At 42.5% G+C, this 26,841-nt stretch overlaps 1 protein-coding gene across 2 annotated transcripts in view; it reads left to right on the plus strand.

The window, feature by feature from the left end:
- cpt1ab (carnitine palmitoyltransferase 1Ab (liver)) overlaps positions 1-26,113 on the plus strand; it is a 59,774-nt gene extending 33,661 nt beyond the window's left edge. The window contains exons 8-19 of one of the 2 annotated variants that reach the window (XM_071326825.1): positions 2,884-2,991; positions 8,045-8,132; positions 12,547-12,742; positions 16,421-16,609; positions 17,385-17,490; positions 17,642-17,758; positions 17,935-18,099; positions 21,068-21,199; positions 22,912-23,064; positions 23,317-23,430; positions 23,767-23,859; positions 24,158-26,113. In XM_071326825.1, coding sequence (XP_071182926.1) covers positions 2,884-2,991; positions 8,045-8,132; positions 12,547-12,742; positions 16,421-16,609; positions 17,385-17,490; positions 17,642-17,758; positions 17,935-18,099; positions 21,068-21,199; positions 22,912-23,064; positions 23,317-23,430; positions 23,767-23,859; positions 24,158-24,244 — 1,548 coding nt within the window. In that variant the 3' untranslated portion in view covers positions 24,245-26,113. Of the gene's footprint in view, positions 1-2,883; positions 2,992-8,044; positions 8,133-8,819; positions 8,905-12,546; positions 12,743-16,420; positions 16,610-17,384; positions 17,491-17,641; positions 17,759-17,934; positions 18,100-21,067; positions 21,200-22,911; positions 23,065-23,316; positions 23,431-23,766; positions 23,860-24,157 lie in introns of both variants that reach the window. The other variant, XM_071326826.1, reaches the window with a different exon arrangement.
- Positions 26,114-26,841: the final 728 nt, after the last annotated feature.

Here is a 26,841-nt window from a genome sequence, read left to right on the forward strand (position 1 = left end):
CAATACAAAGGGCACTATGGTCAATGGCATCCAAGGTTTAAGAGTAGTAGCAGCTGCACTTTGAAAGTAACTTCACCATAATCAAGAACAGGTTAAAAAGGTTGACTGAATAATCTGCTTCCTACTGCTTAGAAAAAGGCACAATCTGTTTCTGTAGAAAAAGACAACTTTAAATCTTAGTTTGTTAACCAGAGAGAGCCAAAGATCGAGACAGGAGAGAGGCAGGACACAGTAGTCACAGTGGGTAGGCCTGTTGTAGGGTTAAATGGTGCTGCATTCAGACATGTTTGAAATCGGGGTCACATTCTTATCCATTAGTACAGCGCTGGTCTAAATTAAGCAAGAGGACTGACGTCTTGTAACTGGCTGTAACGCCCGGGGTGTAGTGGGGGAAGAAGTCAGGCACAGGAAGCAGAGAGTTCAGGGTAGCGTACTTTTTATTCCACCACAACAGTGAACAGACGCTGACCAAAACAAATGTCCCAAACACGGGGGACTTAAACAGTCCAGCAAAACCCAAACACACAGACAACCGTGACATACAGCCGTGTACAACATGTACATCAAAAATAATCCCACACAACCAGCAGGCGGGCCGGCTGGTTAATAAAGCCCAACCAATCAACCTAAACTACACACAGGTGAAACCAATAAACATTAAAGGGGGAAAAAGGGATCAGTGGCAGCTAGTAGGCCGGTGACGACCGCCGAGCGCCACCCAAACAGGAAGGGGAGCCACCTTCGGCAGGAGTCGTGACACTGGCACAATTCACAATATACATGTTTACCAGCTACTCACACAAATTACCTAGCAAACATGAGCCCTTGGCAAGGTGGGCACGGGATATCCCACACAAAGCCCACACCAGCCCAACACGGGCTAGCCCACGCCAGCCCAACACAGGCTAGCCCACACCAAGCCTACATTAGCCCAACACGGGCCAGACTTCAACAGCCCAACACAGAATAGGCCACACCAAGCCCACATCAGCTCAACATGGGCCAGCCTACACCAGGTAGCCCGTCACAGGCTAGCCTGTGCAGAAATTGTTAGATTACTTGTTAGATATTACTGCACGGTCAGAACTAGAAGCACAAGCATTTCGCTACACTCGCATTAACATCTGCTAACCATGTGTATGTGACCAATACAATTTGATTTGATTTGACCAAGCCCACACCAAGCCCAGAACAGAATAGTTGTGGGTGTGGTTTGAGCACAGTTCATTTTGTGCAACCATTACTGAGAGTGTCATTCCAGTTTCTCCTATGTTGTGTCATGCCTAAAAGAACATCATCCTCTACACAAGATGATCTTCTACACCCAAGTCTTTAAAAATACTTAAATAAGTCAATGTGTCATGAGTTTCTCTTGAACAACAATTGCAACAATTTCAATGATTTTACTGAATTGCAGTTCATATAATGAAATCAGTCAATTTAAATAAATTCATAAGGCCCTAATCTATGGATTCTATCATGGCTGGGCAGGGGCACAGCCATGGGTGGGCATGGGAAGGCATAGGTTCTCCTACTTGGGAGCCAGGCCCACCCACTGAGGAGCCAGGCCCAGCCAATCAGAATACGGTTTTCCCCACAAAAGGGCTTTATTACAGACAGAAATACTCCTCAGTTTCGTCAGCTGTCCGGGAGGCTGGTCTCTGATGTTCCCGCAGGTGAAGAGGCCGGATGTGGAGGTCCTGGGCTGGCGTGGTTACATGTGATCTGCGGTTGTGAGGCCGGTTGGATGTAATGCCAAATTCTCTAAAACGCCTCGGCTCATGGTAGAGATATTAATGTTCAATTCTCTGGCAACAGATCTGGTGGACATTCCTGCAGTCAGCATGACAATTGCACACTCCCTCAAAACATCTGTGGCATTGTGTGACAAAACTGCACATTTTAGAGTGACCTGTTATTGTCCCCAGCACAAGGTGCAACCTTGTAATGATCATGCTGTTTAATCAGCTTCTTGATATGCCACACCTGTCAAGTGAAGAAGGAGAAATTCTCAATAACAGGGATGTAAACACATTTCTGCGCACAATTTCAGAGAAATAAGCGTGTTGTGCGTATGGAACATTTCTGCAATTTTTTTGTTCAGCTCATGAAACACGGGACCAACACTTTACATGTTGCGTTTATATTTTTGTTCAGTATATGTATGATATGTAACAACTTGTCTTTCTGATACAATGTAACACGTTCGCTTAATACCTTCAAGGCTTCAAAATGATACAATTAATGCGTTGAGTTAAATTGTAATAAATAAATAATAAATACATTCCTATGAAATAATAGATCAAATGAATAAATTGGCATGGGGTGGGCAATACACATAGGCACAATACCATGAGCTCATATTGGGACCCAAATGGGCCCTATAAGGGCAGCCGATCCATAGGGTGGTGTTTCTTCAGGTGAAGTAAGGTCTGCCATTTGGGCCATCTTCCTTGTGGCGAATGTGAAGCCAATGAGCAAAGTCGCATCGTGCCAATGTGGACAGGTATATTTTAGCCTGCATTGGGCCCACATCGTGCCAATATGGGAATGTTTGCTGGGTACTTCCTAGGAGTCTAGGCTTGGGCCTTGAGTTAAGTAGCTACATCAAGCATTTTCTGACGATTTAGAATGATTGCAACTGAGTTGATTATATTGTGTTAAATTTGATTATATTCCTTCCTCTCTCTCTCTGTCACACCCTCTTTCTTTCTTTCTCTCTCTCTCTCACAATTCTATTCAATTCAAAATGCTTTATGTTATTCGCGTGACAAAAAAGACATAACATTGGCTTGCCCAAAAAATAAATTTGTATTACCAAAGCAGCAATACACAATAATTGAATAATCTAAATCTCTCTCTCTCCTCTCTTCCTCTCTGCAGGACTTCCTCTATGCGTTCCCCTCTCATATCCAGGTGGCGAGGGCGGGCAATGTCATCCATGCTATCATGCTGTACAGAAGGAAACTGGACAGAGCCCAGCTCAAACCAGTGAGTTACCCTCTTTCTCTTCCTTCTTTTCATCCCCTTTTCTCTCTGTGTGTGTGTGCGTGTGTGTGATTAGTTCTAAGATTGAGGACTTTTTATGTTTCCTCATTCTACTGATGCCAAGCATGTTTGTAATACATAATCCAGTTGATTATGTAGCCAAGCCAAAGCAATTGTTCCTGGTGTGAGGTAAATGGCTTTCTGTGCAGCGTGTGACACTGTGATTTATGCTAGTTCTACTGCACGAACAGCAGAGACCGGCACCCATTCCAACCTGAGATCAGTCATTTAATGCAGGCCAACTGTATGATATGCTGAAAAATACTGTTTCACCTCTTTCTCCTCATCCCGCTACCTCTCTGTCCCTCCCTCTTTCGTTACCCCCGTGCATGATGCTTCAATGCACGTTCACTTTTCAACACCGTACACACATATACATATAATATACACAGTACCAGTCAAAAGTTTGGACACACCTACTCATTCCAGATTTTTTCTTTATTTGTACTATTTTACTACTAGCACTTCATCACTCTCCTTGGTCAAATAGCCCTTACACAGCATTGAGGTGTGTTGGGTCATTGTCCTGTTGAAAAGCAAATGATGGTCCTACGAAGCGCAAACCAGATGGGATGGCGTATCGCTGCAGAATGCTGTGGTAGCCATGCATTAAGTGTGCCTTGAATTATAAATACATCACAGACAGTGTCACCAGCAAGCACCATCACACCTCCTCCTCCATCCTTCACGGTGGGAACCACACATGCAGAGATCATCCGTTCACCTACTCTGCGTCTCATAAACACACGGCGGTTGTAACCAGAAATCTCAAATTTGGACTCATCAGACCAAAGGACAGATTTCCACCGGTCTAATGTTCATTGCACGTGTTTCTTGGCACAAGCAAATCTCTTCTTCTTATTGGTGTCCTTTAGTAGTGGTTTCTTTGCAGCAATTCGACCATGAAGGCCTGATTCAGGCAGTCTCCTCTGAACAGTTGATGTTCAGATGTGTCTGTTGCTTGAACACTGTGAATCATTTATTTGGGCTGCAAATAAATACATACTTTTTTCCTCTGCAGCAGAGGTAACTCTGGGTCTTCCTTTCCTGTGGCGGACCTCATGAGAGCCAGTTTCATCATAGTGCTTGATAGTTTTTGTGACTGCACTTGAAGAAACTTTCAAAGTTCTTGACATTTACCCGATTGACTGACCTTCATGTCTTAAAAGCAATGATGGACTGTCGTTTCTATTTGGTTATTTGAGCTGTTCTTGCCATAATATGGGCTTGGTCTTTTACCAAATAGGGCTATCTTCTGTTTCCCACCCCTACTTTGTCACAACACAACTGATTGGCTCAAACGTATTAAGAAGGAAAGAAATTCCAGGTGACTACCTCAGGAAGCTGGTTGAGAGAATTCCATGAGTGTGCAAAGCTGTCAAGGCAAAGGGTGGCTACTTTGAAGAATCTCAAATATAAAACATACATACATACTTTTTTGGTTACTACCTGATTCCATATGTGTTATTTCATAGTTTTGATGTCTTCACTATAATTCTACAATGTAGAAAATAGAAAAATAAAGAAAATCCCTGGAATGAGTAGGTGTGTCCAAATGTTGACTGGTACTGTATGTGTGTGTGTAGTATGTTTAAATGTGTCATTGTGCATTTATATATATATACATATATATATATGTATGTACAGTTGAAGTCGGAAGTTTACATACACTTAGGTTGGAGTCATTAAAACTAGTTTTTCAACCACTCCACAAATTTCTTGTTAACAAACTATAGTTTTGGCAAGTCGGTTAGGCCATCTACTTTGTGCATGACACAAGTAATTTTTCCAACAATTGTTTACAGACAGATTATTTCATTTATAATTCACTGTATCACAATTCCAGTGGGTCAGAAGTTTACATACACTAAGTTGACTGTGCCTTTGAACAGCTTGGAAAATTCCAGAAAATGATGTCATGGCTTTAGAAGCTTCTGATAGGCTAATTGACATCATTGAGTCAATTGGAGGTGTACCTTGGATGTATTTCAAGGCCTACCTTCATACTCAGGGCCTCTGCTTGACATCATGGGAAAATCAAAAGAAATCAGCCAAGACCTCAGAAAAAAAATTCTGGTTCATCCTTGGGAGCAATTTCCAAGCGCCTGAAGGTACCACGTTTATCTGTACAAACAATAGTACGCAAGTATAAACACCATGGGACCATGCAGCCGTCATACCGCTCAGGAAGGAGACACGTTCTGTCTCCTAGAGATGAACGTACTCTGGTGCGAAAAGTGGAAATAAATCCCAGAACAACAGCAAAGGACCTTGTGAAGATGCTGGAGGAAACAGGTACAAAAGTATCTTTATCCACAATAAAACAAGTCCTATATTTCGACATAACCTAAAAGGCAGCTCAGCAGGGAAGAAGCCACTGCTCCAAAACCGCCATAAAAAAGCCAGACTACAGTTTGCAACTGCACATGGGGACAAAGATCATACTTTTTGGAGAAATGTCCTCTGGTTTGATGAAACAAAAATCAAACTGTTTGGCCATAATGACCATCATTATTGTTTTGAGGGAAAAGGCGAGGCTTGCAAGCCGAAGAACACCATCCCAGCCGTGAAGCACGGGGGTGGCAGCATCATGTTGTGGGGGTACTTTGCTGCAGGAGGGACTGGTGCACTTCACAAAATAGATGGCATCATGAGGTAGGAAAATTATGTGGATATATTGAAGCAACATCTCAAGCCATCAGTCAGGAAGTTAAAGCTTGGTCGCACATGGGTCTTCCAAACGGACAATGACCCCAAGCATACTTCCAAAGTTGTGTCAAAATGGCTTAAGGACAACAAAGTCAAGGTATTGGAGTGGCCATCACAAGCCCTGACCTCAATCCTATAGAAAATGTGTGGGCAGAACTGAAAAAGTGTGTGCGAGCAAGGAGGCCTACAAACCTGACTGTTACACCAGCTCTGTCAGGAGGAATGGGCCAAAATTCACCCAACTTATTGTGGGAAGCTTGTGGAAGGCTACCCGAAACATTTGACCCAAGTTAAACAATTAAAGGCAATGCTACCAAATACTAATTGAGTGTATGTAAACTTCCGACCCACTGGGAATGTGATGGAAGAAGTAAAAGCTGAAATAAATAATTCTCTCTACTATTATTCTGACATTTCACATTTTTAAAATAAAGTGGTGATCCTTACTGACCTAAGACAGGGACTTTTTACTAGTATTAAATGTCAGGAATTGTGAAAAACTGAGTTTAAATGTATTTGGCTAAGGTGTATGTAAACTTCCGGCTTCAACTTTATATATGTGTATACTGTATATCTATGTATATACAGTGGGGAGAACAAGTATTTGATACACTGACGATTTTGCAGGTTTTCCTACTTACAAAGCATGTAGAGGTCTGTAATTTTTATCATAGGTACACTTCAACTGTGAGTGAAGGAATCTAAAACAAAAATCCAGAAAATCACATTGTATGATTTTTAAGTAATTAATTTGCATTTTATTGCATGACATAAGTATTTGATACATCAGAAAAGCAGAACTTAATATTTGGTACAGAAACCTTAGTTTGCAATTACAGAGATCATACGTTTCCTGTAGTTCTTGACCAGGTTTGCACACACTGCAGCAGGGATTTTGGCCCACTCCTCCATACAGACCTTCTCCAGATCCTTCAGGTTTCGGGGCTGTCGCTGGGCAATACGGACTTTCGGCTCCCTCCAAAGATTTTCTATTGGGTTCAGGTCTGGAGACTGGCTAGGCCACTCCAGGACCTTGAGATGCTTCTTACGGAGCCACTCCTTAGTTGCCCTGGCTGTGTGTTTCGGGTCGTTGTCATGCTGGAAGACCCAGCCACGACCCATCTTCAATGCTCTTACTGAGGGAAGGAGGTTGTTGGCCAAGATCTCGCGATACATGGCCCCATCCATCCTCCCCTCAATACGGTGCAGTCGTCCTGTCCCCTTTGCAGAATAGCATCCCCAAAGAATGATGTTTCCACCTCCATGCTTCACGGTTGGGATGGTGTTCTTGGGGTTGTACTCATCCTTCTTCTTCCTCCAAACACGGCGAGTGGAGTTTAGACCAAAAAGCTCTATTTTTGTCTCATCAGACCACATGACCTTCTCCCATTCCTCCTCTGGATCATCCAGATGGTCATTGGCAAACTTCAGACGGGCCTGGACATGCGCTGGCTTGAGCAGGGGGACCTTGCGTGCGCTGCAGGATTTTAATCCATGACGGCGTAGTGTGTTACTAATGGTTTTCTTTGAGACTGTGGTCCCAGCTCTCTTCAGGTCATTGACCAGGTCCTGCCGTGTAGTTCTGGGCTGATCCCTCACATTCCTCATGATCATTGATGCCCCACGAGGTGAGATCTTGCATGGAGCCCCAGACCGAGGGTGATTGACCGTCATCTTGAACTTCTTCCATTTTCTAATAATTGTGCCAACAGTTGTTGCCTTCTCACCAAGCTGCTTGCCTATTGTCCTGTAGCCCATCCCAGCCTTGTACAGGTCTACAATTTATCCCTGATGTCCTTACACAGCTCTCTGGTCTTGGCCATTGTGGAGAGGTTGGAGTCTGTTTGATTGAGTGTGTGGACAGGTGTCTTTTATACAGGTAACGAGTTCAAACAGGTGCAGTTAATACAGGTAATGAGTGGAGAACAGGAGGGCTTCTTAAAGAAAAACTAACAGGTCTGTGAGAGCCGGAATTCTTACTGGTTGGTAGGTGATCAAATACTTATGTCATGCAATAAAATGCAAATTAATTACTTAAAAATCATACAATGTGATTTTCTGGATTTTTGTTTTAGATTCCGTCTCTCACAGTTGAAGTGTACCTATGATAAAAATGACAGACCTCTACATGCTTTGTAAGTAGGAAAACCTGCAAAATCGGCAGTGTATCAAATACTTGTTCTCCCCACTGTATATGAATGCACACACACAAACACACCGGGTAAATGTTTTGTTTCTGTTCTGCTGTTCTGTCCCTCCCTCCCGCTGTTGGACACTGCCGCATTAGATTTACTTGCTGGCGAACAAGGTTCCTCTGTGCTCTGCCCAGTGGGAGCGCATGTTTAACACCACCCGCATTCCCGGCCAGGAGACAGGTAAGAGGAGGGCACTGACTGCAGCTCTGTCCTCTGCCATCCGACTCCTGTTGATGGCAACAGGCACAGGTGCAGGACACAAAACCCCTAACCCCTATTCTCAGTGTTTACCCAGCACATCCTCCCTGAGTAGAAGGAATACTTCTTATTGGCTCCTCTCAAAGATGACGAGGTCAATCAGTTATAGGCTCCTCTCAAAGATGATGATGACGTGTCACTCATTAATTGGCTCTTATATTTGAAACGGTTTGACCTGAAGTCACTGTAGCAGACAGAAGGCCCATACACATTAGAGCGATGTGATGTAATAGTGCTTAATTTCCATACTGGTGAACTAAATTCTAAATTCAAGCGTTTGAAACAAATTAAGCCTACCCGCATGAACACTCCAGATTTGAAGTGGTACTAGGGAATATGTTAGGGTTGACAACAAACTCCTTTGGGTTGTGCTGGTGAAACTGATAGTGGGGCCGCTGATTTCCAGACTCCCCGTTTACGCCTTCAAGCCTAGCAGCCCTCCAAAACCCATCCTGCTGCCTCTTCTCGTCTGGCTCATCAGCCCAATCTTCATCCCTCCTTCTCATCCTCCTCCTCTCATAGGTCCCTCTGTTATCTGTGGGGTTTTCCGTTTAGTTTGGTAGTGCCATCTCTCTCTGTTTTGTTGACTCTCCCCCTCTTGCTTTTCAGCTCATGCTCCTAAACACTATTCCCATGTGCTCATCCCAATACGAGCGTATGTTCAACACCAGTCGTGTCCCAGGTGTAGACACAGGTAGAGTCTCAGTGTTGCTGCATCTCCCACTCCTAACACTACTCCTATTCTTACTTCTACTCCCATTTTTGCACCTTTTTAATTTAGATTAATCGGATGTGTAATTCAAAATAATGCTGCATGCTACTTTTAATTTATATGGGGAAGTATTCTGTGCATGTGAATAGCCTCCTAGCAGTGTGTGAGTTATGGTGGTAAAATTGGCCCTGCACGTTGCACTCTGCCAGGATTGCGATTGGTAACTGTAGCCATCACTCATGAAAAGTTATCGTTGATAGATAGCATGATAGTAATCAGTCAGTACAGGGGCTGTATCCACAAAGCGTCTCAGAAAAGGTCATAGGAATCCTGTTAAAACGTGTTTTCAGAAGAAGAAAAAACTCCAATCGCAGAGAAAGTTTTAGAATGTTGTTAAAGGAGAAGGGTCCAGACACCTTTTTTTGTGATTTCACTTACCGCAAACGGCAAATCACTTCCTCATTGAGTCGTAAGGGGCCCCTGAAAAAACATAAACAAAGGCTCCAAAAACACCCACATTATACAAATTATACGGAAAAGCTCTCAGTATAGAGATGCAGATCTTTCGATTTGTTGTACACATGAAATTGTGTCATTCCGAACTTTACCCGCTACGTTATTCTCTTTTGTGTGACTCTATCCAGCTGACTCTAGACAAGTAACTGCCAAAATAAAGGAAACATCAACATAAAGTCTCGTAATAGCAGTGGCGTGTATTTTTTTTTAAATAATTTGTCTCTGTGGTTCATAAGGCTGAATGTATCTCAAGGGAGAAAAGCATCCGAGCAAACGAAACAGCGCCCCTCTGTCTCAGAATGTGTGGCCCATCTATCTGATGCTGTCTGGTCAAAAAGAGTATGACATTGTTGCTGCACATAGCATTGAATGCAAGGGAAGCCAGTGAGCATCTCCCTTGATTTAAAAAAATTGTCAATGGAAGCCAGTTTGGATTTCACACCAATCACATCAGAAGCCAAACGTCATTGACAGGAAACTTGAAGGCACCAGTGGCACCTGGGGAAAATGTCTGGAGCCCTGTATTAGCAATTTTCGTGTTTCATGTCAATTGTGATTTTAGGTGAACTATCTCTTTAAGTCTTGGAGATGAACAAATAATCAAAGGCTACGGTCACATTGGACAGCTTTAAGGAAATGAGCTTTAAGTCATGTGCGATAAACTGGGTTTTCCCCTAAATGTTCAGAGTCCAATAAGGAAAAAACACACTCACTGACCTAGCCTCTGTTTGGATCGTGCCCACAAAGGAAAACTAAAAAAAGAAACATTTGCAACAGAAAATGAAAATGAGTCCAGGTAGTCGCTCCCTGTTTCAAATCCTTTTCCTCCATTTGGTGCCTAATGAACACGACGAACTTCTGTCACCCCATGAATCTCAGTAATGATTCACTTTCAATTGCAGTCAAATAGCAGACACTCTGAGGAAATCACAGTGAGTGAATTCAGATACGGAGATTGTAAAAGAACATTTCAAACCCAGTTTTTAATGGGAGATACATTTATAAATGATATATGACCCACCTTAAGAAACAAACATAATATCCGGCATAAGTCATCTATCAATGTATGTTGCGTGAACTAACTTTCTGAGTTGTTTTAGTTGATGGACTGATGAAGATATCACTCGAACTCGTTTGGATTGGTCAATTAACAAACCAATCATGCTTTAGAAGAACTCTGCATGCTCATAGTCTAGATGTTGCAATTATGTATAATATTTAATTAGTAAATATAGTGTAATATAATGTAATGTATGAGCGACTACCTGGACTAATTTTCATTTTCTGTTGCAAAACATTTTTGTTTAAGTTTTCCTTTGCGGGCACGATCCCAAACAGAGACTAGGTCAGTGAGTGTGTTTTTTCCTTATTGGACTCTGAACATTTAGGGGAAAACCCAGTTTATCGCACGTGACTTAAAGCTAATTTCCTTAAAGCTGTCCAATGTGACCTTAACCTTTTGATTATTTGTTCATCTCCAAGATGGCAAAGACTTAAAGAGATAGTTCACCTACAATTACAATTGACATGAAACACGAAAATTGCTAATACAGGGCTCCAGACATTTTCCCCAGGTGCCACTGGTGCCGCAAATGTTTTCTGCCCATGATTTGGTGGCACTCCCCAATAGAAAAGATTTGAGTCATCATCTCCTTCCATGAATGTTTGTGTGCGGCTCTGTAAGAGATGAACAGAGGAAACTCCTGAAGAAATGAAATTCCCAAAATATGACAAAAATATGATAAAAGCAGAAATGTCACAAAATATCATTTGTAGTCAGTCACGGATCACCATAATTGAAAACAATGTCAATATGGATATATTTTAAAACAGAGGTATATGTGCCATGGGTGCAAGTCTGTTACTGTCTCCATCTCCTTTTCCATTGTCTTCCAAAACAGTATTTAAGTAGTGTTTTAGTAACATTTTGTAGTATGTTAGTACAGTAGTGTTTAGTAGTTGTTTTGTAGTTGTTTGGCTAAGCAATGAGATAATGTTGTATAATGCAGAAAGCACTCAGCCTACATCCAATCCAGAAACACCCAAGTAAAGATAAAATGACTCAAGGTGCAATTAAAATAAGCAGATAGCCTGGATGTTACCTGGGTGCGAGGTTGTTGTTTTCGGGAACAAAGCTCCATGGAAAGGTGTTCCCAGGCATCCCGTGTTTCCAGGCATCCCGTTCCCAGGCATCCCGTTCCCCCTTCCTCCATCCCCCTAACTGGGCAAACGGTCGTTTGAAAGCACTGAACACCACCATGTCTTCACACCTTTCTTCAAAAAGATAAGATGTATTATTTATGTGTGTTACTCCACAAACAATCGTTTGGACTCGCACCCAGAACCATTGCCCCCATTTCATCCCCACACTCCCTAGTCACACTGCTTAAGTTTGTGGATCGAATAAACCAGTCCCCTATGCCTTTTTCTTCTTCAAAATGAATATCCTTTGAAAAGTGGATAGATGTTCACGTGAATAAGAAAAAACGTCTCTCACAATGTAGATGACTGTGGTTATCGACCCTCCTGTATGATACTTATGGTGTTTTGGTGTTTCACAGAATGGGACTACTACCAACATTGTTTTGCTTTTGTTGTGGATATTTTGACGCATACTTAAATTGGCTTATCGATATTGTCCGATTCCACAAAATTCACCACCTACAAACTCCCTATACATCTTTATTGGATTATTATAACTTTAAGTCGTAAGCAGATAACGTTCTGTGAAATGCCTGTCTCTTCTTTACCCTCCTCCCCCCTTCCCTCTGAGATCACAGAGCTATGCCAGCACAGCCATCCTAATCATCATTAAATTATCTCTGACTAGGACCAGCGTTTACAGCACATTGTTTACGTACAAGGAACCCCCAAATTTATACATACAAGGAACCCAAAAATCATTACGTTATTACAACCAGATAACAACCAGTTACTTTGTGGTAAACGTGTTGTAATGACGTCATTTCAACCAGCTTTGCCCGCTGGGAAGGGAATTTTGTTTTAGAAACTCATAAATGAGCTGTTCTACCTATCCTTGCACCTTCTCCCACAACTGTCCCTCTTTCCTCTCTTCCCTCTTTCCCTCCCTCCTTTGAATATGTCCAGACACTATTCAGCATGTGGACGAGAGCAAGCACATCGCCGTTTTCAACAAGGGGCGCTTCTTCAAGGTGTGGGTGTTCTATGATGGGCGCCTGCTGTTGCCGCGGGAGATCGAGCAGCAGATGGAAAGGATCCTGGCTGATAAGAGCGAGCCCCAGGAAGGGGAGGAGTACCTGGCTGCGCTCACCGCAGGGGAGAGGTGGGTGGGGCTTCTGACAGGAAGTGATGTCATTACGGCACCTGGGTCATACTCACTGGCTTGCTACACTAGACACGTAACTTATGGCAGTGTAGCAGTTAAAAACCTACTGTTTTCCTGATACCCCAATGTAGCTCCTATGTTAAGGTACATTTATGTTGCCCTGACATGGGACTATTAAGTACTGTTGCTTATATGTGAATTCAAGTTCAGAGCAGTTTGACCACGAGCCGGGTGCCTTTGTACCTAATTCCCCTGGTGAATATTGAACTGACCCGACCTGCTATCACACTACGTTTGTGTGCATGACAAGGGACCACTAATTGTACCAGTAGAAATTGCTGTCAGGATCTGGGGCTCTCAGACCGACTCGGATGTATTAAGATTCCATTTTACGGCATGCAAAGGAAAAGTTACAGTTAAAACATGTAACTTTTTTTGTTGTTGTTATTGGACATGTTTAAGTAGTCCCTCTCTTTTTCAGTCCATTGCCTTTCGTTGGGTGCCAAATTATCATGACCCTTGTCAGTAATGCACAATGATGTAATGTGTAATGTGTGGAGCATTTCATAAAAAATGTAACTGTGTGTATGTGACCCACCACCTCAATTCGGTCTAATGTAGCAACATGGTGTTTTTTACATTGGACAAAGTACAGACTGAACGTTTTGTATTCCCAAACTGGGGTATGCGCAATACCGTCGGGGGTACGCCAAATACAAATGTGATTCACATTTTTTTTTAAATCATATACACTTTTTTCTTTGTTAATTTTTTTTTCACATTTTCAAACAGTCCATTTCTATTTTCCAATGGCGCCATACATTTGGGTGAGGTTTTTTTCTCATCTGAGTAACCTCGTTTCACTGCCAAAAATAAAATCTAGTGTTCAGCGAAATAACAACACAATATCAAATACAGGTAGCCTAGTCAAATCATTAACATCCAATCAAATGAACCGTTACTCTCTCGTGGGAATTCCACTCATGGTCCGTATGTAGCCAAACGTGGCTGCTGCTCATTCCGTTTGCTCGAAAATTGATAAATGGTTCCAAAAAAAGTAAGGCCTGCGTCCATAGAGACACATACCAGCCCTACTGGTAGTACTGCTTCTACCAGCAGTACTACACCTGCACCTGTCGACGACACAAGTTGTTCTGCTTCCACGAGCACATCCAATGCTAGCATCAGCAATTCTACATTTGTTGTTAGCCCAGCTAGCATAGACACTGACAGTTGTGAATCTGATGCAGCCGAAGAGCTACTGCCCCCTTACATGGGAAAGCACCAAACAACAGACAGGGATGTTGTTGGACCATCGAAGAGGCACAAATATGATGAGAAATACATTGATTTGGGGTTCACTTATATTGGGAGTTGTGCCTTTCCTCAGCCACAGTGTGTTATATGTGAAAAAGTACTATCTCACAACTCGATGAAACCTTCACTCTTGCGCGGACATTTAGAAACAAAACATGCCAATTTGAAAAATAAGCCACTGGAGTTTTTTGAGCGAAAATTAAGACAACGTTCAAGTAGTAAGACATGTATAAAAGAAACAGATACCATTAATAAGAAGGGGCTAGAAGCGTCTTATATGGTGAGCTACCGAGTGGCTAGGACAGACAAGCCCAATACTTTTGTGGAGGACTTAATTCTTCCTGGTGCGTGGATATGGCTGGGACAATGCTGAGGGAAAAGGCCAAAAAAACTATACAGACAATGACTTCATCAAACAACACTGTTTCACGACGCATCAGTGACATGGCAGGAGATGTTTTGAAACAATTACTGCTTTGCATACAAACCAGTGAATTCTATGCATTACAGCTGGATGAGTCAACAGACGTGGCAGCTCCTGGTATATGTCTGTTACATTTATGGGGGGTCAATTAAGAAAGACATCCTCTTCTGCAAACCACTGGAAACCAGGACAACAGGAGAGGATATTTGTAAAGTATTGGACAGCTTTGTGACATCAAATGGACTTTGGTGGTCAGGATGTGTTGGTATCTGTACTGATGGCGCAAAAACCATGACAGGGAGAGATAGTAGAGTGGTAACGCGCGTGCAAGCAGTTGCTCCCAACGCCACTTGGGTACACTGCAGCATCCACCGAGAGGCTCTTGCTACCAAGGGAATGCCTGACAGCTTGAAAGACATTTTGGACAATACAGTGAAAATGGTTAACTTTGTTAAAGCAAGGCACCCTGAACTCTCGTGTATTTTCTGCACTATGCTTTTACAACATACAGAAGTGCGCTGGTTATCAAGGGGTAAAGTATTGACACGTTAAAAAAAAAAGATAGACAAGCTTAAAGTTTTTTTTACTGACCATCATTTTCACTTGTCTGACCGCTTGCATAATGACGGGTTTCTCACACGACTGGCCTATCTGGGTGATGTTTCTTCTCACCTGAATGATCTGAATCTAGGATTACAGGGACTCTCCACAACTACACTGCTCAAAAAAATAAAGGGAACACTTAAACATCACAATGTAACTCCAAGTCAATCACACTTCTGTGAAATATTCAATGTGCGGGACAAAATTGATGTTATGACTAAAAAGTTGCAGCTCTTCTCTGACCCCATTAACAAGGACAACACACAGGTCTTTCTGTCAGTGTATGATTTTTTGTGTGCAAATGAACTCAAGTTTACGGACAATGTCAAATGTGATATAGGTGCGCAATTACGCAGGTACTTTAATTTAAAAAAAATCTTCAATCTGCACACAATACCCCATAATGACCAAGTGAAAACAGATTTTTAGAAGTTTGCAAATACAAAATAAAAACAGAAATACATAAGTAGTCACACCCTTTGCTATGAGACTCGAAATTGAGCTCGGTGCATCCTGTTTCCATTGATCATCCTTGAGACATTTCTACAACTTGATTGCAGTTCAAATTCAAGAATATGGCTGTAACGTAGCAACATTTTGAGAAAATGAAGGGGTCTAAATACTTTCCGAAGTTTAAGAAACCCACTTAAGTCCGTGTGACAAATTTGGGTAAGTAAGTCTCTTGACGGGGCAACAACATTTTGGAAAACAGTTTAATCTGTGTTTTTCAACGATAGGTGGCGATAGTGAGAACACTGGTAGAGTTTTCTTTGACAACAAAGGAACCGAGTACATGGCACCAACTGGTGAGAGGGACAAGTGGCTTGAAGTGGCATAGCTCTACTAACTACGTTATCGGTCAAGCCCAATTGTTCTCGTATTTAATAAAAACCCATGCCATCTGAGTTGAAGAGTTAAGGATGGCCGATAGGTTCGCCAAAGACATCCGACCATTTAATCTTGTTGAGGGCCAAAATATCGTGTTGTGGATGTTATCAGTTGTATGTGTGCTGCAGACAACTGCCAAACGGAGCAGTTGCTATGGCTACCATATACTGTATATATTATGGTATTGATGATGGCTACTCACGCAGAGCGGGGGACAGATAGACGAGCAGCTAATGGAGGAAGTTATTTCTGATTTCTACTCGTAAAAGTGAGCTTGGGATGGGCATGATTGTTATCAGGACGGGACAGGAAAGTTCCGGGTTTATAGAACTGTTGTGGTAGCAGGACAGTATAGGAAAAAAATTGACAGGAATCTTCACTTCCAAGTCAACCTCTAATGTCAACTCCACTACTCCTATTTGACCTCTAACCCTGCTCACCAGGACACCATGGGCCAAAGCACGTGAAACCTACTTCCGAAGCGGCAAGAACAAGCAGTCACTGGATGCCATTGAGAAGGCTGCCTTCTTCGTAACCCTCGACGACTCAGAACAGAAATACGAGCCCGACAACCCGGTGAAATCATTGGACAGCTACGCCAAGTCCCTCCTCCACGGCAAATGCTACGACAGGTGAGTGGCTGAAACCAGTCAAAGGTTGTGATCGAGCAAGTTCCAACCAATGACAGCCAAGGAGGGCAGCTCAGGCTATCAATCCACTGAGGAATTAATACAATTCCCACTGGGTACAGATGTCAATTCAATGTCTAGTCCACGTTGGCTCAACGTAATTTAGTTGAAATGACGTGGAAACAACATTGATTCAACCAGTGTGTGCCCAGTGGGTTATGTCACATTGTGCTGTTTCTTCAGGTTACCCTGGTCCAAAATCTGTTTGTGCGGTCTTGCCAACTCCTATGGTCATTTTCACGACAAACAATTAGCATAGGAGTTGGCAAGACCGCACAAACAGATCTGGGACTAAGCTACTGTTTCTGTAGGCCAGTTACCATAATCTCACTGCAGTTGCTACATCCATTTTTATACTTTTAAATTAATATTATATAGCCTCCTCCATTGAATATTGAACAATATAACTTACAGATGACTCGTGAGCTTAGTTCAGCTGTCGTACCCTATTAAAACCCCAAATATAAGCTTGTTTTACTCCTTAGTTTGTAAACAAACAATGTATAGCCTCTAAACATGGTTAAAACTATAATATTGATATCATGGATGGTCAGTCCCTGTATCCATAGCTCTGTCCATGGGTTTGAGAGTGGTTTAATTTCTCCAGTCCCATCACTCAGCGGTTTAGTAAATCATTGGCGGGGTGTCTACTATGTTATTGTTCGAACTGCAGAATGCCCCTTTAAGGTACATTTTACATGGTGCTGTGTTTATCCAGGTGGTTTGACAAGTCCTTCAACCTCATCGTCTTCAAGAACGGAACCATGGGCCTGAATGCCGAGCACGCCTGGGCCGACGCACCAATCATAGGCCATCTCTGGGAGGTATGTCCCATACGACAACCAATATGCTTATTTGTGAATTGAGCATTCGGCAGTCTGTCCTTTTTAATATATTGTGAAATATTTTCAATCCGAAGATTTGAGCTCTGTCATTGTGTTGTCAATTCTGTTGTCTCTCACCTCTGTCTCTCAGCAAGTCTTGTGCATGGACACTCTGGAGTTGGGCTACACTGAGGAGGGCCACTGTAACGGGCAGCCCCACCCCAACCTGCCCGGACCCCAGAGGCTGCAGTGGGACATCCCTGCAGAGGTTCTATTTCACTTTCGTCAGAACTACTGCTAACACTACTATTGGCTTTGTCAGAGGCTTGTAACTACATTAAGCCTTAGGCCACATCTAATTGGCTTGTGGGGACGGATTTGGCCCGCGGGCCACCAGTTGACAGACTTGTGTTCTATGTTGTCTTGTGATCTTGTGATCCTCAGTGCCAGAGTACAATCCAGAGCTCCCTGAAGTTTGCCCAGACACTGGCAGATGACGTGGACTCGCACATCTACCCCTTTAAGGACTTTGGCAAGGGTCTGATCAAGAAGTGCCGCACGAGCCCGGATGCGTTCATCCAGATTGCCCTGCAGCTCGCACACTTCAGGGTGAAGGGACTTCAAAATATATTTTATGATTATTCTGGATTCGACCTTCACGCAAATAGTCAGACAAGCAGAATGTCAAAGTGAACAAGTAAAAAAAACAACAACACATATCATCCGGATACGATGTGACGTGTTGCGCACTGTAAACCTCAATGTTTCCCTTGTGTTTATTTAGCAGCGCCGCTCTGCCACACCCAAAAAATATTGAACATTTAAAAAATATATACACTGCTCAAAAAAATAAAGGGAACACTTAAACAACACAATGTAACTCCAAGTCAATCACACTTCTGTGAAATCAAACTGTCCACTTAGGAAGCAACACTGATTGACAAGAAATGTCACATGCTGTTGTGTAAATGGAATAGACAACAGGTGGAAATTATAGGCAATTAGCAAGACACCCCCAATAAAGGAGTGGTTCTGCAGGTGGTGTCACTTTTGAATGCTGGCGGTGCTTTCACTCTAGTGGTAGCATGAGACGGAGTCTACAACCCACACAAGTGGCTCAGGTAGTGCAGCTCATCCAGGATGGCACATCAATGCGAGCTGTGGCAAGAAGGTTTGCTGTGTCTGTCAGCGTAGTGTCCAGAGCATGGAGGCGCTACCAGGAGACAGGCCAGTACATCAGGAGACGTGGAGGAGGCCGTAGGAGGGCAACAACCCAGCAGCAGGACCACTACCTCCGCCTTTGTGCAAGAAGGCGCAGAAGGAGCACTGCCAGAGCCCTGCAAAATGACCTCCAGCAGGCCACAAATGTGCATGTGTCTGCTCAAACGGTCAGAAACAGACTCCATGAGGGTGGTATGAGAGCCCGACGTCCACAGGTGGGGGTTGTGCTTACAGCCCAACACCGTGCAGGACGTTTGGCATTTGCCAGAGAACACCAAGATTGGCAAATTCGCCACTGGCGCCCTGTGCTCTTCACAGATGAAAGCAGGTTCACACTGAGCACATGTGACAGACGTGACAGTCTGGAGACGCCGTGGAGAACGTTCTGCTGCCTGCAACATCCTCCAGCATGACCGGTTTGGCGGTGGGTCAGTCATGGTGTGGGGTGGCATTTCTTTGGGGGGCCGCACAGCCCTCCATGGGCTCGCCAGAGGTAGCCTGACTGCCATTAGTTACCGAGATGAGATCCTCAGACCCCTTGTGAGACCATATGCTGGTGCGGTTGGCCCTGGGTTCCTCCTAATGCAAGACAATGCTAGACCTCATGTGGCTGGAGTGTGTCAGCAGTTCCTGCAAGAGGAAGGCATTGATGCTATGGACTGGCCCACCGGTTCCCCAGACCTGAATCCAATTGAGCACATCTGGGACATCATGTCTCGCTCCATCCACCAACGCCACGTTGCACCACAGACTGTCCAGGAGTTGGCGGATGCTTTAGTCCAGGTCTGGGAGGAGATCCCTCAGGAGACCATCCGCCACCTCATCAGGAGCATGCCCAGGCATTATAGGGAGGTCATACAGGCACGTGGAGAACACACACTACTGAGCCTAATTTTGACTTGTTTTAAGGACATTACATCAAAGTTGGATCAGCCTGTAGTGTGGTTTTCCACTTTAATTTTGAGTGTGACTCCAAATCCAGACCTCCATGGGTTGATAAATTTGATTTCCATTGATAATTTTTGTGTGATTTTGTTGTCAGCACATTCAACTATGTAAAGAAAAAAGTATTTAATAAGAATAGTTCATTCATTCAGATCTAGGATGTGTTATTTTAGTGTTCCCTTTATTTTTTTGTGCAGTGTATATATCTGTCAACAAGCACTTTGAAGATGCTAGAACTGTCCACGTTTAATTTTCCTCTACGCCAGCATTCCATTGCCACTACGTTTATTTCTCAACTGTTAAAAATGAACGTTTTATTAAATGTAAGCGCTGCGCTATTCACCGTGAGTGCGTGTGGGCCGAATGTAACACGGATCAGTTGTAACAGGTAGGAAGTAGGCCTACATGGTAGTCACTGTGTTTTTTGAGGGATAGTAAAGTCATCAATATGTTGCTAACTTGTAACGAGACCATTGTTTTGAGTTCGGGATCTAGCTAATGATTAGCCCAATGGGGGTATGCATATTGGCAACCCCATGCTTTATTATTTATTATTTTATAATTAATTATTTAATTAATAATTATTTATAATTATTTAGCCTTTTTATTTAGCCCTTATGCAGCATCAGTTGGACTACAGATGTTAACAAATATATATATTTGTATATATATATATTTATAACTAGCCCAAGATAGTTCATCTGTTTCGGGGCAGAACGAGCAAGGAGGTGGGCAAAGTCGAGCACGAGCTTGCGAGATCTTATTGGTGTGTTGCGGCATGTGTTTGCGTATTTTCCATTAGGGAATGCCTCGTCTGTGAAGTGCGCGTGTGCACAAACTAAATTCGGCCTTGCACTCCTTCTAAACAACGACAACATTTTAAAACTTTTGAAAATGTCAAGTCGACAAAACGTGGTGTACTGTGTTTATAACAGATTGTAGTTGTGTGAACAGAAACATGTGTTGAGATCAGATGTTTCATCAATGAGAAAATGAGCAGCTTAGATGGCGTCAGCGTCATTTTGTTTTCATTCATTTTGTAGTAGAATGTCCATGTTCTCTACGGTTATTTCGTAATGTAACATCCATTCAAAACGCAGAGCTTTTGAGCGGTTATTCAAAAGACATTCATTGTACTTTACAGCTTAGACCAGAGGCTAGAACCAACGATAACAGTCGTTATTGTTCTCCACTGTTTTTGTAGTTATTGTTGTAGTGTGAACGCTGACGTTCACTGGAATTAGAACGATTTCTGATATTGTTATAGTTTTCGTAATAGTTATCGTCCTAGGTGTGGATGGCACTTTAAACTGTCAGGGAAACTGCTCTTAGGAGTACAAGGCAAAAATTAAGCCATGATGTGTAACAGCTGACGACATGTTTATTATTACATACTGTATGTTCTCTGCAGGATAAGGGCAAGTTCTGTCTAACGTACGAGGCATCGATGACACGGTTGTTCAGAGAGGGCCGTACGGAGACGGTGCGCTCCTGCACCATGGAGACCTGCGCCTTCGTCCGCTCCATGATCAGAGACGAGACGGTAAGGGTCAGGGTTCACATCGACCCCTCACCTCACCACATCCGCCGATGTTGCACTTCCGCATCTGCGGTGAAAGGTTACAGAGCTAGAGCCGTGTTAGTCAGACCATGAGACATTCCAAAAATCTGTCTTCTCACAAAATCATATGTAGCGTTCAAATGGTTTGGCCTACAAACTATTATGAAAGATGAGACTCACGAACACGATGGTGTTCTCCGTTTTGCGCTACGATCCCCACAAGCATATTGAGACTCATCTGAAGTTGGTACAACCCGATCTGCCAACTTCCTTCTGTACAGCAGTGTCCGAACAGGTTGGGCTACACACTAATATGACTCATCTGTGCAAAGGTGAGACTCTCACGTACATGTCAGTTATTTTGCTCTAAGACACCCACAGTCTGAAAGTCCCTCGGTACCAGTTGAAAAAATGTATGCAAATATTAAAGGAGACTGTTTAGTGGCAGAAATAAGGGGTTAAATATACAGTACTGAACAAAAATATAAACGCAACATGCAACAATTTCAAAGATTTGACCAAGTTACAGTTCATAAAAGGAAATCAGTTAATTGAAATTAATTCATTAGGCCCTAATCTATGGATTTCACATGACTGGGCAGGGGCGCAGCCAATGAGAGTGAGTTTTTCCCCACAAAGGGGGTTTATTACAGACAGAAATACTCCACAGCACCCCCCCTCCTCTCCTCAGACAATCTCACAGGTGAAGAAGCCAGATGTCGAGGTCCTGAGCAGGCGTGGTTACACGTGGTTTGCAGTTGTGAGGCCGGTTGGACATACTGCCAAATTCTCTAAAACAACGGAGGCGGCTTATGGTAGAGAAATTAACATTCAATTATCTAGCAATAGCTCTGTTGGACATTCCTGCAGTCAGCATGCCAATTGCACACTCCCTCAAAACTTGAGACATATGTGGCATTGTGTTGTGTGACAAAACTGCACTATTTAGAGTGGCCTTGTATTGTCCCCAGCACAAGGTGCACCTGTGTAATGATCATGCTGTTTAATCAGCTTCTTGATATGCCTCACCTGTCAGGTGGATGGATTATCTTGGCAAAGGAGAAAGGCTGATTAACAGGGATGTTAACACATTTGTGAATAACATTTGAGAGAAATAAGCTTTTAGTGCGTATGGAACATTTCTGGGATCTTTTATTTCAACTCATGAACCATGGGATCAACACTTTACATTTTGTGTTTATATTTTTGTTCAGTATACAGTACATGTAAAAACATATATATATATATATGTTTCCTGATCTTTCTTATATCTCTCAGATATAGGACAGAGACTTCAGAACAAACTTATTTTTGTTGTTCCATGTAATGAATCTGTTATTCAATGCGTTTGTATAGCATTAAGGCCCCCCCAAAAATTCTAAGAATTTTTAAATATATTTTTTTGATACCTCAAGGGGTCTTAAAATAAAAATCGAATTACTAAAGGATCCATGGTATGACCTTCTTAAAACAATTCCATATACAGTTGCTTAGTAGAACCCCCCCCCCCTTTGCTTTATAGGGCTTAGACTCTTATGGGTTAATTTAATTAAAAATAACAAGGTTAAACAAAGAGAAACAGAAGCCAATGCCCAACATTTTGGCTAGATTATCAAGATGCCTTTGTACCTCCTCCTTTCCCTTCATCCTTATGGTCCCTACCTCACCTCGTCTCTCGCTCTCTCTTTCCCCAGAGAGAGGAGCGTACGAGACTACTGAAGGAGGCGTCAGAGAAGCATCAGAACATGTATCGTGAGGCCATGGTAGGGAAGGGCATCGACCGTCATCTCTTCTGCCTTTACGTCATCTCCAAGTACCTGGGAGTGGACTCTCCCTTCCTCCACGAGGTGAGTGATGGTTGCTATGGACACACACACACACACAAAAAAAGATGAGCTCGTCAATGTCTTGTCTTGACTTTATTAAACCCATAGGGCCGGTTCCCCGGACACAGATTAAGCCTAGTCCTGGACTAAAAATAAATGTACATGGAGATTCTCCATTGAGCTTGCTTGTCAGTTCAGGAAAACAAGGTAATGATACAAATGTGTGATTTGGTTGAACTGTCCCTTTAAACTGTCTGTTTCTGTGTACTGCAGGTTCTGTCAGAACCCTGGAGGCTGTCCACCAGTCAGACTCCAATGCAGCAGGTGGAACTTTTTGACCTGGTCAAACACCCTCAATATGTCACCTCTGGAGGAGGCTTCGGCCCAGTGAGTATTCTTTTCTCTCACTGCTGAATCCTTCTAAATGTCGTCCGTGTTCAGCAAATAACTCAGGCTTTCGCCAAGCAGTGACCCAGCATTTGGGAGAAAAGATAGTGATCTGAACCAGTGGTTTGTGACGAAGTAATCAATTTATCTGGGCCCAGTTAGGGAATGCTAAAGAGGATGATCTCTTACCTGGTGTGTGTTCATTAGAACAGTCAAAATAAAAATAAAATAATAAAAAACATTTTGCAACTAAAATTAACATTTCCTATTGGACAAGTCCAGGCAGTTTGGTGCCTAATTCAAGAGACAGAGCTTATCTACGGTTGTCTCCTCCAGGTGGCTGATGACGGTTATGGAGTGTCCTACATCATTGTTGGAGAGGACCTCATCAACTTCCACATCTCCAGCAAACACTCTAGTCCAGAGACCGTATGTTTACATGCGTTACAATTCTACCCTGCCTCTTTCTATTCCTCCTAAATATCTCTATCTCTCTCTCTCTCTCTCTCTCTCTCTCTCTCTCTCTCTCTCTCTCTCTCTCTCTCTCTCTCTCTCTCTCTCTCTCTCTCTCTCTCTCTCTCTCTCTCTCTCTCTCTCTCTCTCTCTCTCTCTCTCTCTCTCTCTCTCTCTCTCTCTCTCTCTCTCTCTCTCTCTCTCTCTCTCTCTCTCTCTCTCTCTCTCTCTCTCTCTATCTCTCTCCTAAATATAATTCTCTCTCTCTCTCTAGGACTCCCACCGCTTCATGAGTAACATTAAACAGGCCATGCTGGACCTTAAGGGTCTGTTTGACCTCAACAAGAAAGCCATCAAGTGATTTTTCTCTCCTAATTTGAAGAAAAATAAAACAAACCATTTCAATATTTGTTAACAAAAAGGCATGCTCTTCCCGAAGCTTTTACATTGAAATTGTTGCATTTTTATTTCTAAGTTAATTATACATTTTCATAGCATTAATTAAGTGTGGAAAATACACAGTTTAAATCATGGATATTTATGTCACATTTCGCTTTGTTGCTTTTTTGTTTTATTCTTGTGATGGGGTAGTTTTAACTGTATGTATGTAGCGCACAGATAAAAAATGGCAGTTTCTCTGCTGGACTGTATGCACCAGTGCCTTAGTGACCCACTAATGTAGAGAGGCAATGAGAGAGGACAGTGAGTGGGAGTACTTTCAAGTTGCCCATAGACACTGATCTAAATTCAGTTTTGCATTTTGTTCGTCTGACGATGAAGGTAATATTTGAGTAGGGTAAACTGATCCTAGATCTATCTTGTGTTATTTATCACGTGTACTGCCAGTTTTATCTTCTTTTAGCTGCTATGTTTGTATGACTAGTGATAAAGTTGTTTATTTTTGTTGTGTTGTCATTTTCATTCTCAGGTTTTTTAACTTGGCCTAGTTTTAGGGTTCAGTCTACCACAGCATTGCATGTTTGGCGTGTACAGTAAGGTTTCGGGATGCACTACTACTGCTGAATTCCAAATGGAACTCTAGCCTCTAACTTCTATCTTCTGTAGATCTGAACATATTTAAGTCTATGGTGAAAATTCCACTTAGCCTCTCCAAGGGCTAGATGGAGTAATTACCATAATGATTGTCTTGGGGGTAAAAAAAGCAATTTAGAATACAAAATATTACGCCACACAGCAGATAGTCGTTCGAAGTGAACATGACTATTTGTGTTTTAGTAGAAGGAAGATATGGTATCGTTTGGGAGTAATCTCGCCTGGGCCAAGTTCAGCATGGCACAATGTTGTGGAACGTAGAACAAGCGTGCCTCTCTAACATGTACAAAGAGGAATCACTTCAAATCATGACATTCCTAAATGTTTGCCTACTGAACATGGCCCTGCGTTGCATGTTACATTTCTCATTGCAGCTGTTGATGAGTTAGAGGGCGGTCACTGCACTTTTTGTTTGGCAGCGCTCTGCAGGACTGGCCCTTCAGATCACACTAGCCTAACTGCCTTTGTAGCCTTTAGCCATGGTTCTTTTCATTAGGGCACACCGTAGCAAAACATTTTGCAACAGAAAGCGAAAAACAAGCATTTCTCGTTGGACTGTTATTTTCCCCCTTCAGTTTTGTGTATAATGAACACGACCCAGGTCTCAGACCACAGACGATCTGACTATATCTGCTTATAAAGGGACTTTTCATCCAGGGGTGAACTGTCATGATGTATATCATAAGAATGTCGACCGACTGTGTAGTAGTTCCATTTGTTGTAGATCATTTTTTTCAAGTGAAGAGATTGGTCGACTGTCGTATTTCACCAACATGAATACAGTGTCTCAAGAGACTTGCAGTGTGTTGAAGGTAAACATTTTTGGACAATATTGGGGCAGTACACAGATGCAAGATACATAGGACTAGACAATGATCCATAGGACTAGACTACATAGGAAAGACTTTAAAAATGTAGTAGGCTAACTTGTAACCAAGATAAAGTCGTTGCTCATTTAGGAAGTCAAAAGGACATTTTATTTTCTGATTAAAACAACATTTTTGACATGACTTTGTTATTCCTGACTTTGTCATTGCATATGTGGAAAACAATCTATTGTAGTTGTAATACAACTTCTCACAGTAGACCCGTTTACACTTCTGCCTGGTTTTGATGAAAAAGACAAGCAGCTGAAATACCAAAACTTTTTAACCCAATAAAAGCGAATGTCAACCAACTGAACTCTGACTCTTTGAATGTGAAGTTACATTTTTACATTGTACAGTCTATTGTGGGTCATTGCAGTTTTACTTACTCAAGTGTTCCCAGGGCAGATCTTCAATTTGATTGGCTTATGAAAGGTTGGGCGGAGCTAACTTTTTTCAACATACAGTGCATTCAGAAATTATTCAGACCCCTTGACTTTTTCCACATTTTTTTACGGTACAGCCTTATTCTAAAATTTATGAAATTAAAATATTTCCTCATCAATCTACACACAATAGCCCATAATGACAAAGCAAAAACAGGTTTAGACATTTTTGCAAATTTATGAAAAATGTAAAACAATCACCTCATTTACCTAAGTATTCAGACCCTTTGCTATGAGACTCGAAATTGAGCTCAGGTGCATCCTGTTTCCATTGATCATCCTTGAGTTGTTTCTACAACTTGATTGGAGTCCACCTGTGGTAAATTAAATTGATTGGACATGATTTGGAAAGGCACACACCTGTCTATATAATGTACACAGTTGACAGTGCATGTCAGAGCAAAAACCAAGCCATGAGATTGGAATTGTCCGTAGAGCTCAGAGACAGGACTATTTTGAGGCACAGATCTGGAGAAGGGTACCAAAAATTGTCAGCAGCATTGAAGGTCCCCAAAAACACAGGGTTCTCCATCATTCTTAAATGGAAGAAGTTTGGAACCACTAAGACTCTTCCAAGAGCTGGCTGCCCAGCC

The sequence above is a fragment of the Salvelinus alpinus genome, chromosome 9 (assembly GCF_045679555.1).
Source record: "Salvelinus alpinus chromosome 9, SLU_Salpinus.1, whole genome shotgun sequence".
NCBI lineage: Eukaryota > Metazoa > Chordata > Actinopteri > Salmoniformes > Salmonidae > Salvelinus > Salvelinus alpinus.